The sequence below is a fragment of the Poromitra crassiceps genome, assembly GCF_964638095.1.
Source record: "Poromitra crassiceps genome assembly, chromosome: 4".
NCBI classification, from domain to species: Eukaryota; Metazoa; Chordata; class Actinopteri; order Beryciformes; family Melamphaidae; genus Poromitra; species Poromitra crassiceps.
The window spans coordinates 34,016,829-34,034,126 of NC_139626.1; the positions used below are offsets into that span (position 1 = coordinate 34,016,829).

The window sequence follows — 17,298 nt, forward strand, 5'->3', positions numbered from 1 at the left end:
CACTTTATACTACCCCCCACCCACTTCTTCACCCACTTTATACTACCCCCCACACACTTCATACTACCCCCCACCCACTTTATACTACCCCCCACACACTTCATACTACCCCCCACCCACTTTATACTACCCCCCACACACTTCATACTACCCCCCACCCACTTCTTCACCCACTTCTTCGTTGGAATCCTCACGGACGTCTTCTGATTCAGCCATCTTGATTATTATTTTTTTGCTTCTTTTCTTTTGACATGAGCACACTGTTTTGTTTCCTATATTTTATTTGCTTTTGTTTTGTTTCCTTTGGCCTCCCTTGGTTGTGGGTCACTCTTCGTCTGTGGATTATCAGTTGACGCGTCTCGACCGAGCACCACCTATTTTGGCATTGCACCCTCCCTCTTTTAAGATCATTTTCTCCCCTTTCACCCCTGGATAAAACAACCCCTTCTCATGACCTCACAGGGCTCCTGACCAAACCTGACCTTTGACCCCCTCCTCCGCCATTGTTTACTGGTCTGTAGTCATCAAAAGGCTAGTTTGAGATGAGCAGAGCAAGTTCTGTGCAGATTCGACCAGCGCCTTGCTTGCCCCGTTGCATGATGGTTAGAAAAGTTGTCCGACTTGCTCTGCCTGCCCGACTGCGTGAGCCACGGGACTCTCGCGAGAGCGAGGCGGGCACAGATTTGTAGCGAAGCGCCGCAGTTGCTCCCCACCAACTGCGCCCGACTGCGGATGACAGAGGATGACGAGAAACGCCCATTGGTTCAACACAGGTGCATCACAAACCCACAGTGAAGTGTAGAAACTTCAATTTTATATCTATTCCAAGCTGTCACTCTACATTTGACATAAATACCACCTGTAATGCCCGCATTAAAATAAAAAATAAGTAATCTGAAGGGCTGTGTCATTTGAGCAGTGTGTCGGTGGCGCTAATGCATGTTTTAATTTGTTTACAAACCGCTGTTAACTCATTGAGTGCCAGCCACTTTTGGAGAACGGACGCTCCCAGTGCCAGAGTTTCAGAGTGTTTTCAGTGATTTCTCGAGGCCCACAGAATATTGTGTGATATTACTATGTAAACACCGAACACGCCCAAAGAACGATGAGACTCTCTTCTATCATCAGCAAAAAAAAGTTTATTGATATAATTTTCCGTTCTTTAGTTATCAGCCGGAGAAGATAAGTTGATTTCAGCAAAAACAGACGTTTCCATCTAGAAGCGGAGATAATCAGCCTTTTGTGAAATGAAGCATTTCAAGCAAATCACTGACTCTGAAGCTAATATTTTCTGATCTGAAACATCTGAACAGTAATTTCCTTCAATAAACAGCACCCCCACCCCCCTCAACTCCAAACTCCTCCTCCGTGGGAGTGTCTCTGGTGGCTCTGCTGGCTGCTGCGTGTGTCAGGCGAGTCTCTGCTGCCTGCTATGGCAGGCTCTGCTGCCTGCGGATCCACGTTCGGATGGCGGCCGCTCGTCGGGGGAGTCTGGATGGGGCTCGCTGATTTCGTCTGCGTTTCTGGGGTTTCGGTTGTGAGCTGGGATGAAGCTGCGTCCGATTCTAGGCTTTCTGCTGCGCGTTTCAAAGTGCGTTGCACCCAGTCTATTTTCGGAGCGCTCCGCCTTGTGCGCCGGCTCCCAGCGCGACACTGAAAAGCCAAACCATTCTCATGAGAATGGTTTGGCTTTGGTTTTATTTTCTGGCGGCTAATCGTGTGGAGAAACTATGCAGCAGAGACAGAGGGGCTCATTTGTGGGAGCGGATTGGCTGCTGTTCGCAGCTAACGTTGGCTCCAGCCAGAGCAATCTGTGCCGCTCTGGCTCATGCATCGGTTTCTCTTTCATCACGGCTTTTTCTGCTGTTTTTCCTCAACTTTCTCTAATCTGGAGAGCACTGTCGCCACCTAATGGGTCCGTAAAATAGGTTATACACCTTCAATAGCTACAATATTTTTACAGGAGATGCAGGAGGCTTTGATCCACATCCCACCGTCAAAAAACGCATTTGACGCCGATCGACGTCATTGGCACTCTACGTTACTATTCGCTTTGACGCCGATCGACGTCATTGGCACTCAATGAGTTAAACAAAACTGTAGAAGAAGAAACGCAGCAGTGAGTGTGCTGTCGGGGGTGTTCGACTTGTTGATGCCTCGCCTGACTGCACTCGCCTGCTTTCCAGGCGAGGCGGCAGTCAACTCAAACGAGCCTCATGTAACACCAAAGTGAATCAAACGAGCCTCATGTAACACCAAAGTGAATCAAACAAGCCTCATGTAACACCAAAGTGAATCAAACAAGCCTCATGTAACACCAAAGTGAATCAAACAAGCCTCATGTAACACCAAAGTGAATCAAACAAGCCTCATGTAACACCAAAGTGAATCAAACGAGCCTCATGTAACACCAAAGTGAATCAAACGAGCCTCATGTAACACCAAAGTGAATCAAACAAGCCTCATGTAACACCAAAGTGAATCAAACAAGCCTCATGTAACACCAAAGTGAATCAAACAAGCCTCATGTAACACCAAAGTGAATCAAACGAGCCTCATGTAACACCAAAGTGAATCAAACAAGCCTCATGTAACACCAAAGTGAATCAAACAAGCCTCATGTAACACCAAAGTGAATCAAACGAGCCTCATGTAACACCAAAGTGAATCAAACGAGCCTCATGTAACACCAAAGTGAATCAAACGAGCCTCATGTAACACCAAAGTGAATCAAACGAGCCTCATGTAACACCAAAGTGAATCAAACGAGCCTCATGTAACACCAAAGTGAATCAAACAAGCCTCATGTAACACCAAAGTGAATCAAACAAGCCTCATGTAACACCAAAGTGAATCAAACGAGCCTCATGTAACACCAAAGTGAATCAACTCAAACGAGCCAAAGTGAATCAACAAAGTGAAGTGAAGTGAACCAAAGTGAATCAACAATCAGCCGTTGATTACTACCGATCCGCCTTCCAATGTTGTCTTCCCGGTGATGGCTTTGCTTCAGGTGAATAAAGGGGAGGTGGTAGAATATAGGGAGGAGGTGACCCTCTGCCTGCACTGGTTAGGGTTAGGGTTAGGGTTAGGGTTAGGGTTAGGGTTAGGCTTCAGGTGAATAAAGGGGAAGTGGTAGAATATAGGGAGGAGGTGACCCTCTGCCTGCACTGCAGCTCTACTCTGGTTATCCACTCCTTATCTCCTTTGGACTTACCATGAAAGTCTATTCCCATCAGCACGTCCCACATGCTACGTCCTTATCTCCTTTGGACTTACCATGAAAGTCTATTCCCACCAGCACGTCCCACATGCTACGTCCTGCTGGTGAAGCTCCCCCTGTCAGGTGAAAAGAAGCGGCTGGCAACTGCGCATGTGCCGGAGGAAGCATGGTGCTAGTCTCGGCTCTCCCCAGATAGATTCTTTCTTTCTTTCTTTCTTTCTTTCTTTCTTTCTTTCTTTCTTAAAGCAGGCATATTCATTTGCTTTAGAACTGCTTTAGGCTTTTCAGGCTGAGCTTTCACTCCATTTGCTGTTCCTTGCTTTTCAAAGTGAACTTTGAAAAGCGTTTTCGCCTTATTAGTTATGACAGAGATTAGCGCTTGAATACGAATATGGTTTGTATTCTTTCTAGCATCTTGTTGAGAGCAGTGCCCTGTGTGTGTGTGTGTGTGTGTGCGTGTGTGCGTGTGTGTGCGTGTGTGTGTGTGCGTAGGAGATGCTGCGGTGTGTGTGGAGACACCTGGTTGGCGTCCTGAAGGGAGAGTCTCAGACACTCTGCTACACGTCCAGCCTTTTACACACTCTGGGATCTGTCACTGTGAGTATTGTGTGTGTGTGTGTCCGTGTGCGTGTGTGTGCCCACATGTACTATGGGCCTAGAGTTTGCTAGGGACGGTGGCTCACCTGGTAGCCTGCATACGACAGAGGCTCCGTCCTTAGCGCAGCCGACGCAGGTTCGAATCCGACCCGAGGTACTTTGTCACATGTCATCCCCTCTCTCTCACCCCACCTTTCCTGTCTGCCTACTATCTTATCTAAATAAAGGCAAAAATGCACAAAAGATAATTGAAAAAAATTGCTAGGGACATAAAAACAAACGTATATGCCAGATATGCGTGCGTCATCTACTCCATTGACTTTGTGGACCAACCAACCAACCAACCAACAGAGTGACTTATAGTCTAGTAGAAAGGGCCCTCAGATTTTGAGATACCCCTACCCGAGGTAGAACAAATGACAACAATGATTTTTCTTATCTTTAGGGTCTCCCATTGGGGTAGTTCTAAAGAACAACCAAAAAAACATTTCTTCCCCCAAAATAAAATTTGACAACAATCAATTTCATTAATGGGAGACCCTAAAGATAAGAAAAATCATTGTTGTCATTTGTTCTATCTTGGGTAGGGGTATCTCGAAAACTGAAGCCTTTTTTGAGGACTTGCTGCTAGACTATTATAGTATAGTCTAGTCTAGTCTAGTCTAGTATAGTATAATTGTCTGTGAGCTTCTGTAAAGCCTGCTAGTTCTACAACTCTCAGTGTTCTACCAGTAATTACCGTGTCTCAAACGATGTTGTGTTGAGTCTTTGAATTTGAGGGAATTGGGCCTTGAAAAGGCCTTGAATTGAAGGTATGGGAACCGTGGTTGGTGTGTGTGTGTGTGTGTGTGTGGGGGTGTGTGTGGTGTGTGTGTGTGTGTGTGTGTGTGATTTTAGATGTAAATGTGCTGTGTGTCCGCTGTGTGTAGGTGCTTTGCTGCGTGGACAAGCAGGGCATCCTGTCGTGGCCCAACCCCAGTCCAGAGACCGTGCTGTTCTTCAGCGGGCGGGTGGAGCCACCTCACGACAGCCAAGACGACCTCCGCGACGACCTGTCAATCAACTCCTACTGCCGAATGGAGACTGACGATGACAGGGATGAGGTAGGTGGGGGGGGGGGGGGGGGGTGTCTGTGTGATCGCTAACCAGTTCCAGTTAGTTCAATAGAACCCACAGCAGTAGAAGGAGCAGGCGAGGCAATTCTGGCAGAAACAACCAGCAGGTTTGCCCTGCACGACTCTGGCAGAAACAACCAGCAGGTTGCCCTGCATGACTCTGGCAGAAACAACCAGCAGGTTTGCCCTGCATGACTCTGGCAGAAACAACCAGCAGATTGCCCTGCATGACTCTGGCAGAAACAACCAGCAGGTTTGCCCTGCACGACTCTGGCAGAAACAACCAGCAGGTTTGCCCTGCATGACTCTGGCAGAAACAACCAGCAGATTGCCCTGCATGACTTTGGCAGAAACAACCAGCAGATTGCCCTGCATGACTCTGGCAGAAACAACCAGCAGGTTGCCCTGCATGACTCTGGCAGAAACAACCAGCAGGTTTGCCCTGCACGACTCTGGCAGAAACAACCAGCAGGTTTGCCCTGCATGACTCTGGCAGAAACAACCAGCAGATTGCCCTGCATGACTTTGGCAGAAACAACCAGCAGATTGCCCTGCATGACTCTGGCAGAAACAACCAGCAGATTGCCCTGCATGACTCTGGCAGAAACAACCAGCAGATTGCCCTGCATGACTCTGGCAGAAACAACCAGCAGATTGCCCTGCATGACTCTGGCAGAAACAACCAGCAGGTTGGCCTGCACGACTCCGCTTGGTCTCGAGCACTGACCTACATATTATGGACAGAGCTATCCCATTGATCTTGGTCTCCCGTTTGGAGTTGATTCCTTGGCCGTCGCCATCTTGATTTTTCATCAGCAGAGTGGGAGGGAATGGGTTTGAGTCCTTACGCAGCTCACGTGAGATGGGGGTTTCCCAAAGCCGCAGCTCCGCCTGCTATTGGTCCGTGATCGGCAAGCTGCGCGATCACTGGACAGGCGATCTGTCAATCACCCCCTTTTCTATCATCTACCCCCCTACAGTTGTTATGAAAACGGGAAATTAGCCATATAGACCAAAACCGTGTTTTGACCCTGCCTGGAAAGATGTTTAATCCTGTTACAAAGTCGGGCATTTTAACATGGGGGAAATGCCTACTGCCCCCCGACGCCTAGTGGCCATTCAATGAGCAGCTTTTCAATTCACTTCCGCGTCATCAGAGGGAAGCCGGAGAGGGTTGGCCACTGGTCTCGAGGCATGGCGAGGAGGACGCACAAGTGTACACACACACATACACACTATGTGTACACACACATACACACTGTGTGTACACACACACATACACACTGGTGTCGAGGCACAAGGGGGTGGCTGACAACAGCAATGCCACACGAGTCACTATAAGCACTATTTGAAATGACAAACTTATTAAAAGGAGGAGAGAAAGTCTGGGTGTTGCCTGCATCATAGACCTTATGTTGTTTAGTTAAACACTGTCCAAGGTTGTGAGACAGCAACAGAGCATCGTTTGGGCGGAGGCCATACGATTTCAACAGGAGATGCCTCGCCCAAAACCGATCAAACTTATTTATAAATTCAAGGCCAGTGGCTGATGATGATGATGGTGATGATGATGAGGATACAGTGCAGAGGTGTCGTGATGTAGTAGTTCAGTCTCATCTGTATGGTTGAATTCCCTGCATAGATATTGTCGTTTGCCTCTTATTTTAGCAACTGACTTTTGCATTTGTGGTGTTTTACAGTTATGTTTTTAATGTCTAGATCTTCAGTAGCAATGAATGGTAGTAATTCACATTCACAAATAATATTTGGTAGAGAAAGTGCTGCCTCAACTACTGCCTTTTGTGCAGATTTTGTAAAAGGATCACGTTTCGATAACTGCGACAGTCAAGCAAACACTTACCAGAGAGGCCTACAGCACAGCCACTGTGCTGGAACGGCTGCATTATAAGCAGAACATTTCTCAACTTTTGAAAGCGTTTTCCAAATCGTCCACTTTCAAACCGCTTTAGTGTAAAACAGGTGATGGCCATTTGAAAAAAGCAGAGTGCCCTCAACACGGTCAGTACTTAGTATTTCAAAGTGTTGGATCCCCTCCTGACTAGGGCTGTCACTTTTTCCCAAAATAAAGTTCGAACAAACTTTAATTGCCCGCAAATCGTTCGAATATATTCAAAGTTTTTTGGTTAATTTAAAAAAAAAAAATTCAAGGCCAGGCCACCGGGCATCAGCCCGACGTGTTAGCTTGGACGCTCACAGTCACAACACTGCCTCACAAACTTGGCTGCATCCAACTCGAGACAACTTTTCAGACCCTGGAGACAATCTTTCTCAGAAGAGACTAACGCGACAAATCTGGAGACTTTTTCTGACATGGGATTAACATTACCAGCAAGCAGCAGTTGGTTAATTTTGGTTAACTCATTGAGTGCCAGCCACTTTTGGAGAACGGACGCTCCCAGTGCCAGAGTTTTCAGAGCGTTTTCAGTGATTTCTCGAGGCCCACAGAATATTGTGTGATATTACTATGTAAACACCGAACACGCAAAAAGAACAAGGAGACTCTATTGTATCATCAGCAAAAAAAAGTTTATTGATACCATTTTCCGTTCTTTAGTTATGAGCCGGAGAAGATAGGTTGTTTTCAGCGTTTTCAGGCATTTCAAATTATAAGCTGAGATATTCAGCCTTTTGTGAAATGCAGCATTTCAAGCACATTCACTGACTCTAGATACGGTAATATTTTCTGATGTAGTGATGTGGTGTAGTTGTGTCCTGCCCTGCGTGCCCCACCCCCCCTCCCCCCCCTCAGCTGAAAACTCCTCCCCACACTAGTAACACACAGCCTCGCACCAAGCGTCTAGGAAGCCTGGGAAGCGCCGCCTCCCAGGCAGCGCAACATGGAGAAGCCACACGCGGACTGGAGTGAAAGGTTTGGCTTTTCAGTGTCGCGCTGCTGCTTTTCTAGCGGCTAATCATGTGGAGAAACTATGCTGACAGACAGACAGAGGCAGAAGGACTCAGTTGTGTGCGCGGATTGACTGTGTTCGCAGCCCCCGTCAGTTGCAGCCAGAACAATCTACATGGCTCTGGAGTGCAGCATGAGCGGGTTCTCTTTCATCAAGGCTATTTTAGGCTGTGTATTCCTGACATTTCTGTAATCTGGAGAGCACTGTCGCCACCTAAGGGTTCTGTAAAATAGGTTATAGACCTCCAATAGCTACTATAGTTGTACAGGAGCTGCGGAAGGCTTTGATCGACGTCCCACCGTCAAAAAACGCATTGGACGTCGAAGGACGTCCGTGGCACTCTACGTCACTATTTAATTGGACGTCGAAGGACGTCCATGGCATTCAATGAGTTAATAAAAAAAAAAAAAAAAAATATATATAATAATAATTATAATAATAATAATAATAATAATAATAATAATAATAATAAAAATAAAAAAATCGAACAGGTCAATTATACATTTGAACATGCCCTCCTCCCCCACATTCGAAGTTGAATTCGAATTTCGAATGAAAAGTGACAGCCCTACTCCTGACTGCTTATTATGACCGCTGTGCATTAGGTCCAGGAGGCGGAGGCTCTGCTCTGTCTGCCGACGGAGTCTTCCATCCAGTTGGGGGAAGGGCTCGAGCCCAGCGAGACGTCCCACGACACGGCCCGCTCCTCCGACACACTCCGGCCCCGACACACCTGCCAGCACCCGCACACCCGCACCAAACACCACTCCGGATCCAACGTCAGCTTCAGCCATGACACCGAGGGAGGCGAGGACCACCATGCACAGGTAACCCGGGAATAGTCATGGGAACGTTCCGCTACAGAAATGCTTTTTTTCTCATTTTTGGAAGATTTGGGGAACTTCACACACATGTATGGAAGAAAATATGATTGTTCATTTATTGTCGGGATATGCAAATATGACTACAATTTTGGGTTGTCAAAAGTATCGATAGTATCGAAAAAATCAATACTAAAAATATTAAACTGATACAATACTAATTTGCAACAGTAACAATATGAGCAGTGCTTTCTCTAAAGCTGTGTTCATACCAAGATTTTCGCTCTGTCGCTTGATTCAACCCTTTGGAATCGCTCTGTCGCTCTGTTTACAACAGGCACATGAATTGACGGACATGTGGGGGCTATAACGTTACGCAATGTCATGATGTTTGTCCACTACGAGCCACCGTCGTTGTTTACAAGCTAAGCCTATCAGCGTGCTCCTAACGCGAGCTCCATACCGGTAGTACAGACTTCACTTCATGTCAGCTGTCAGCCTGTCAATGCGGTTTGTTGCCACACAATAAACCAGCGGTTTGTTCCAAGCCAGCGACTGATGCCAGCGTATTTTCGCTCGAGTTTTTCATCTGGGGCGACGAGCGTATTTTCACCCATCGCTCTGTCTCTATCGCTCGGACGCCCAGCGATTTTTCTCCCAGGCGAATATACGCTCAATCGCTCGTTTGCATTGACTTTGTATGTAAACTCGATGCCAGCGAAAAACTTTAATAGGTCGGTGTGAACGCAGCTTTAATGAAAAATCAAACATACCACTGATTTCTCCCTCCCTGTCATTGGTGGGTATCTGTTGCTTCAACAAGCTCAAAGTGTTCTCATAGGCTGATGACTAGAGCAGGTGTAATCTGCTGTGTTCTGATAGGCTGATGACTAGAACAGGTGTAATCTGCTGTGTAAGGTCAAAGTTTTTAATGAGTTTTATCAGATCTAGATTATGGAGAGGCGTGCATCTGTCCGTCCATCTGTCTTTGTTTATTTTTTATGTCTCATGATATCTTGTCGCATCCCCCCGCATGGTATCGAAAATGGTATTGAGTATTGATATTTTCCTAGGTATCGTATCGAAGCAGAAATTGTAGTATCGTGACATCCCTACTACAATTCAAGCTAAATTAACTCAACTTTAATGATTAACGGAGTCATCGCAACAGCAGATAGTAGGATCAACAGGGTTCCCATTAGCCTGGGTAAACCCAGCCTTCAGCGTGATGTCACAGGCTATCCCTCTAGCGTAAGTTTAGCACATAGAGGCAGGGGTGGAATGGGATCATAATTCAGGCCGGGCATTAGATACCAAGCAGGCCAAGTCGATACAAGCCGACGTGCGTGCTGGCGCTGGCGAAAAATTTGGGCCGTTTGAAGCCCAATTTGGGCCGTTTGAAGCCCAATTTGGGCCGTTTGAAGCCAGATTTGGGCCGTTTGAAGCCCAATTTGGGTCGTTTGAAGCCAGATTTGGGCCGTTTGAAGCCCAATTTGGGTCGTTTGAAGCCAGATTTGGGCCGTTTGAAGCCCAATTTGGGGCGAGTCCAATTTTACAATGAGATGCACCCACTTTAACCCTGAAGTGTAATTATTACTTCAGACTAACTAATAAAGTAATAAAACCACTAGTAAACCAGTAGGCGGCACCTGGCCTGCTGTTCAGTGAGTGGCCAGACTGCGGGCAGACAAAAAAAAAAAAGTCCAGGCCACCGGGCATTTGCCCGACGTGCCCGATTATGCAGTCCGCGCCTGCATAGAGGTCACGTGGAGGCTGGGTTTACCCAGGCTAGGTTCCCACGGGTCCTTGAAAGCCTTGAAAGTTTGTAAATTTGAGGGGGAGGAATCAAGGCCTTAAAAGAAAAATAGACATAAGTAGACAAAGTGCTTCAATTTATACTGTATATTTTGTGCAAGGATAGAAATTGAAGAAGGTGTGGGAACCAGGGCTTGAAATTAAGACCTGCCAAATGCGGCTAAAAAATGGACTGTGGCTGGTCAGATTATAAAGTTACTCGCCAATTTGGCTGGTCATGAACCAAGCTCCTACATTTCTGCATGAGACTCCTGTCAACCGCGACTATACAAAGCAGTGCTGTGAAGAGTTCCCTGAGTGTCTTTAGCCTGCAGCTGTATATCACTGCATCATCCTTATACCTCTAAGCTGCTTGGATGCACGGAGCCGCCCGTCACACACCTTGATTATGGAGGAGGAAGCGGCTGCATCTCAGAGCTGTCATTTCATTTCAAATGATTTGGTTCTCTGTGTAGTTTGACTGACTTAATGCGTTCCTTATTACCGTAAATTCCGGACTATAAGCCGCGGCTTTTTTCCCGTTTTTTGGCCCCTGCGGCTTATATAACGGTGCGTCTTATCTATGGATTTTTTCAGAAAAAAAAAAAAAAATACAAATAAAATCTCTCTTTTTTAGCACTCTTTCTAACTATAAATCCACTTCTGTTTTAATTTCCTCTCTTGCCCTCTTTTCACCACACCGCGGACACTGTGTGCACTGTAAAAATAAACAACGGTGGTGTTGTGTTATGTTGTTTTGTTGAAATGTTACGGTAATACGGTAAATGGGAGCTTCCTCAAACAGCCATCTCTTTCCCGACAATCCCCTCTGTGCGTGACCACTTACATATGGTAATTACGGTAAGCAAACGGCCACTCGGCCATCAACTCCCTCCCCCGACTACCAGGAGAAAATCACAAACTTCGGCGAATTCACACAAAGGAAGATCAAGGAATATTCCATCGAACCGGAGCAGATCATAAATATGGATGAAGTGCCTTTGACGTTCGACCTGCCACTCACTCGGACTGTTAACAAGAAGCGCCCTGGAGGATTCTTTCACCAAAAAAAAGCTTTGCTCGTTCTCGACAGCATGAGAACGAGCAGTAGAAGCAACACTCTCACTTACCATGGGGAAGGTACGCAGAAATTCACACGACGCAGCTTTCAAGTTGAAAGCAGTCAATCTCGCATTAAAAGAGGGAAACAGAGCAGCCGCGCGTAACCTGGGCATCGATGAGTCAATGGTGAGGCGTTGGACGGTGCAGCAGGAGGAACTGTCTCAGCACGGAATATTATAGGAGTGTGAAAACATCCACAATCACCAACGGGTTCCAAAACGCTGGACTGCTGCGGGATGAAGAGGATGACGCCGCCACAGCTGGCGCTGAGGGCCGTCAGAGGCTTCAGAGGCTGTTCGATGCCGACAGTGATGAAGAGGAGTTCGTTGGTTTTGAGTGACAATGAAGGAGAGAGGAGAGTGGTTGACGAAGCCACCCTGAACCTGTTCGTTTCCGACACTGAAGATGAGGACTTTGGTGGTTTCAGTACGCAGGAAGAAGAGGAAGACGAGGATTAGTGACTTGACTTCTCTGGTTACAGGTTTGCTGCACATATAGCCTATTGTTGTGTGATTTTGTCTGGGGATTAGTGACCTGACTTTTGTTTTGTTTTGTTGAAATGTTAATAAATGGGAGCTTCCCCAAACAGCCATCGCTTTCCCGACATTCCTCTCTGTGCACGAACCCTTTCATATGGTAATTAAACATCAAAACACCCGCGGCTTATAGACCGGTGCGGCTTATAGAAGAAAAAAATAGTCAATTTTGGTCCCGCGGCTTATAGACCGGTGCGTCTTATAGTCCGGAATTTACGGTACTTTTATTTGCCATAAGAAATAAGGCCAGTTAATGGCTGTCCTGTTCAAACTTCTTTGGCCGATGGTACTACTGGCGTTTGGTGAAATTTACATGCCAGCGTGGTGAAACAACATCCGTTATTTTAGATGTGTATTCATATTAATAGAGGCACTTAGTGCCACTTTGCACATTTTAACCAATCGTCAGACTGATCAGTTGTTGAATGCCAATGCAATTCACTTGTGCCACTGTGTGGCCCGCGATAGAATTGCAAAAAAAAAAAAAAAAATTACAGTGCACCTGAACGCAACATGCAAGATACCCGCTGAATAATTGTCCAAATGTTCATGTCATTCTGGCCAATTCTCCACTTCTGTTATAGCATTTCAGTCTGGAATATGGAATATCTTTCAATAATCTATGATTTAGCTGCTAAATTGTCAAATACCACCATCTGCTCGCTACGCAGGCACTTATGTACAGTATGTACTTAACCTATGAGGGTTTATTTCAAGAAAAACTATTTTGCCTAGTGGTAACTACAAAATCTAGTAGCCATATTGGCTGGTGATCAAAAAAGCTAATTTCAAGCCCTGGTGGGAACCCTGTATATAAATAAGAATAAGACCATAAGGATTTTTTTTTTATTGATCTTATTACACTTGAGTTTCCTTTTGTAGACTACCGTAAATTCCGGACTATAAGCCGCACCGGTGTATAAGCCGCACCTGCAAAGTTGACTATTTTTTACATATATAAGCCGCACCGGACTATAAGCCGCGGGTGTTTTAATGGTATTTTTTTTTTTTATTATTTTTTTTTTTTATTGTGTTTTAATGTTTAATTACCATATGTAAGGGTTCATGCACAGAGGGGATTGTCGGGAAAGAGATGGCTGTTTGAGGAAGCTCCCATTTATTAACATTTCAACAAAACAACATAACACAACACCACCTGTGTTGTTTTTTACAGTGCACACAGTGTCATACAGTGTCATACAGTGTGGTGAAAAGAGGGCAAGAGAGGAAATTAAAACAGAAGTGGATTTATAGTTAGAAAGAGTGCTAAAAAAGAGAGATTTTTTTTTTTTTTTTTTTTTTTAATCCATAGATAAGCCGCAGGGGCCAAAAAAGGCCAAAAAACGGGAAAAAAGGTGCGGCTTATAGTCCGGAATTTACGGTATATACAAATCAAATCGGACTTGACTTTGGTTTTGACATTTATCCTCATTGTCTTTTTTGTGTGGTCCCCTTCGTCCCCAGGACCTGGCGCTGGGCTGCCCGGACGCGGAGGCCGAGGACTTTGTGTGTGACTACCACCTGGAGATGCTCAGCCTGTCACAGGACCAGCAGAACCCGGTCAGCATCCAGTTTGACGAGCAGTCGTGGCAGTGCCACCTGCCCTCCCTCAAGCCTCTGGGCCTGAACATCATGCTGAACCTGTGCAACGCCAGTGTCACGCAGCAGCTCTGCCGCTTCTCCGACCACCTGTCCAACCTGGCCCTGCAGGAGAGCCACGGTAACGTGCTGCCCGTGCACGTGCCCTGGGGCCTGTGCGAGCTGTCCAGGCTCATAGGTGGGTTCTCTTCACACTCTGGCTCAGTTTGATCCTTCACTTTGGTTTGTTTGGCCATACGAGAATACAGTAATCACACTGTGGCCTTGTTGAGAGGGAGATTTTAATAATAATAATACATTATACATTAATACATACAAGTTTTATATAGCGCTTTTCTGGGGAACTCAAAGATGCTTGACAATACATAGAAAACAGTACATAATACAACAAACTAAATAACAAGAACACATACAGATACAAAACAAATACAAATCAATAGATTGCAGACATTTTCACCCTTTCCAACCCTGGAGTTTTGTTCAGAAGGAGAACATGACGTCACTGTGATGTCACTGTGATGACTGTGATGTCACTGTGATGACTGATGCCACCCAACATTTAAAATTACTTTTAACCTAGAGACCATCTTGCGATGGGATCACATCAGCCACGATGCCCACAACTTAAAACCAATGTAGGCCACACCTGTAAAGCTGTGTTCACACCGTCACCGAGATATTTCTTTTTCTCTCTGTCGCTCGATCCAACCTTTTGGAATCGCTCTGTCGCTGTGTTTAAATCGCTCGTCAACAGGCACAATAATTGATGGACATCTGGGGGCTATAACGTTACGCAATGTCATGATGTTTGTCCACTACGAGCCACCGTAGTTGTTTACAAGCTAAGCCTATCACCGTGCTCCTAACACGAGCTCTATACCGTAGTACAGACTTCACTTCATGTCAGCTGTCAGCCTGTCAATCAGCTGTCAATGCGGTTTGTTGCCACACAATAAACCAGCGGTTTGTTCCAAGCCAGTGTGATCCTTGACTCACTCTCACACGGCAGCCAATCAGCGTTGAACAGCGAGCGACTGATGCCAGCGTAATTTCGCTCGAGTTGGGATATTTCATCTCGGGCGACGAGCAAATTTTCACCCTATCGCTCTGTCTCTGTCGCTCGGACGCCCAGCGATTTTTCTCCCGGGCGAATATACGCTCAATCGCTCGTTTGCATTGACTTTGTATGTAAACTCGATGCCAGCGAAAAACTTTAATAGGTCGGTGTGAACGCAGCTTAATGTTCCGTGACTGCATCTTGCACATTTTTGACGTTATCACGTTCACAAAATCTGTCCACACACAGATAGACAGACACACACACACACACACTTTCCTCTGGGGTGAAACTTGCCCATAACCTATAAATTACAGTGTGTTTTAAAGGAGTAATTCTAATTCATATAACAATCTGTGGTCGGGTAACCCTTAGATCACAAATTCTAAATGAAGCTCTAGGGTTGTTTGAAAACCTAGCGAGAAACCTCCCTCTCAGCTGTTGCCATTTGGATAAACAAAGTAAGGAGGAAACTGAGGACAGGGGTCAGTATTAACGGCTGTATAAAACCAACCAGGTGTACACCCCCACTCAAACACCTGTGTGTGTGTGTCAGGGTTCACCCCCGGTGCGAGGGAGCTGTTTAAACAGGAGAACCACTTGGCAATGTACCAGCTGCCGTCCGGAGAGAAGGCCAAAGAGTCAGCAGCTCCCCGGCGCCTGCATCACTTCATCAAACGCCAGCCTCCCATGTCCCACCTCATCTCCCTGTTTGTACGAGACGCCTCTTCCAGTGAGTGTACACACACACACACACACACACACACACATACACGTCTTCCTCTAGCAAGCTGCCTATCTCACTCTGTCGCCCTCTGCTGTTTTGTTCTGCTTCATCCTTTTGACCACAGCAGAGTTTGCCTGGGTCCAGACCTTCGAATCCGCTCATCATCAATCATTTGAGATAGTTCTTATCATGATAATGCACGATCAAGTGCTAATTGTTTGGTGTGGTTTTAAGTAGTTATTTGATGATATAAAAAGGGATGATTGACAGCTGTGGCAGCCAGTCTCAAGCCTCACTGGCAGCTCCTCTCATCACAGCCTTGCGTATGTGTGTTCGCTCATAGCAAGTTGCTGAACGTTAGGAGGACCAGACGCTTTCTGCTTCATGTGTGATGATGGGACCGCACTAAAAAGGCGATGGTTTGGACTGGAGAGAAGTGAGCGAGGAAGTAACGTTAGGACGTATGGTTCGGACTGAAGTGCTAAGTTCAGAAAATATGTGTTTTATTACTCCGACGTTATCGGTTTTCACGGGTGCAAGCTAACAGCTTGTTCATGCTAACCGCCTGTTCATAGCATAGCAAAGTAATGCAGTAAAACAGGCTGTTAGCTTGCACAAGCGCAAGCCTTTCACGATCGGCATAACGTTATGAACAACCGAACGTTACTTGGAACATAATAGACGCATATTTTCAGAACTTACCAGGTTGTCCAACTGCCTGCCCATGCCAGGGAATATGTTTCATAACGTTACAACTCCCGGGTATAACATGGGGCCCACACAAGTTACGCAACCAGCCATTAACAAATATTAGTTGTTAACATATGGAGCATCGTCTACTCTAAAATGTCACGCAAGAGTCACACAAACCGACACTGGAGGTTTTATTTGGGGTAAATCATGAGGAGAGTTTTTATATGGATATCTCAGGGAAGTGCTTTGACTGTGGGGATGTTGTTCACAAGCTCCATCTCCTCGTAGCTGTTGTAAGGATATACAGAAGAGACCAGGCAGCCTTGCTACAGTGCCCTAGACTCAGAGGCAGCGCTGGGCTGCCCAGTAAATGCTACGTACTACATAGCCTAAAGGCCGTTTCACACCGGTGCGGATCTCTGTGCGAATAATCGGCACGGACATTCGCAATTTTTTTTTTAAATTAGTTGTAAGTAATGTATCTCACTCTGTCTGCCCTCTGCCCTTTCTGCTACAGATCATGTCCAGATGCTGTCCCATGGCTCAGCTGACCTCATTCTGGAGGCCTGCACTGACTTCTGGGATGGAGCTGATATCTACCCCCTGTCAGGCTCTGACAGGTGTCACACAGACTTTTAATTTCCTCAAATTATTCAATGGAATTCAATGAAAATGCTTGTAAGGTGTAAAATACTGGCATACATAAAGTAGGCTTACAGTACATAACTTGTTTTTTTCTCTTTCCTCTGCCCTGTTGCAGAAAGAAGGTTCTGGACTTCTACCAGCGTGCCTGTCTGTCAGGCTACTGCTCGGCCTTCGCCTACAAGCCCATGCAGGTCTCAATGTCCTGCCAGCTGAACGGGAAGTGTGTGGAGCTGGCCCCGGGCCCCTGCCTCTTCTCTGGGTTGGAGCTGCCCTCCACCACCCCCATCAAACACAGCTCGCGCAGGAACAGCTGGAGCTCTGACGGTATGGAGGAGGGACGGAGGGATAGACCCTGTGTAGACCTGGTATTAACATGTGTTTTGGGTGATCCGATCACAAATGGACAGTCATGTATAACTGGTGATCCCCTCCTTCCTCCTCT

General features: G+C 46.2%; 1 protein-coding gene across 1 annotated transcript in view; it reads left to right on the forward strand.

Annotated features, from left to right (window-relative positions):
- The window catches only part of tmem94 (transmembrane protein 94), a 57,217-nt gene that overhangs the window by 19,708 nt on the left and 20,211 nt on the right, over nt 1-17,298 (forward strand). Inside the window, exons 10-16 of the mRNA XM_083634869.1 lie at nt 3,716-3,820; nt 4,750-4,923; nt 8,468-8,689; nt 13,600-13,912; nt 15,348-15,524; nt 16,729-16,831; nt 16,972-17,180. Of these exons, the coding sequence (XP_083490995.1) occupies nt 3,716-3,820; nt 4,750-4,923; nt 8,468-8,689; nt 13,600-13,912; nt 15,348-15,524; nt 16,729-16,831; nt 16,972-17,180 (1,303 nt within the window). The remainder of the gene's footprint in view (nt 1-3,715; nt 3,821-4,749; nt 4,924-8,467; nt 8,690-13,599; nt 13,913-15,347; nt 15,525-16,728; nt 16,832-16,971; nt 17,181-17,298) is intronic.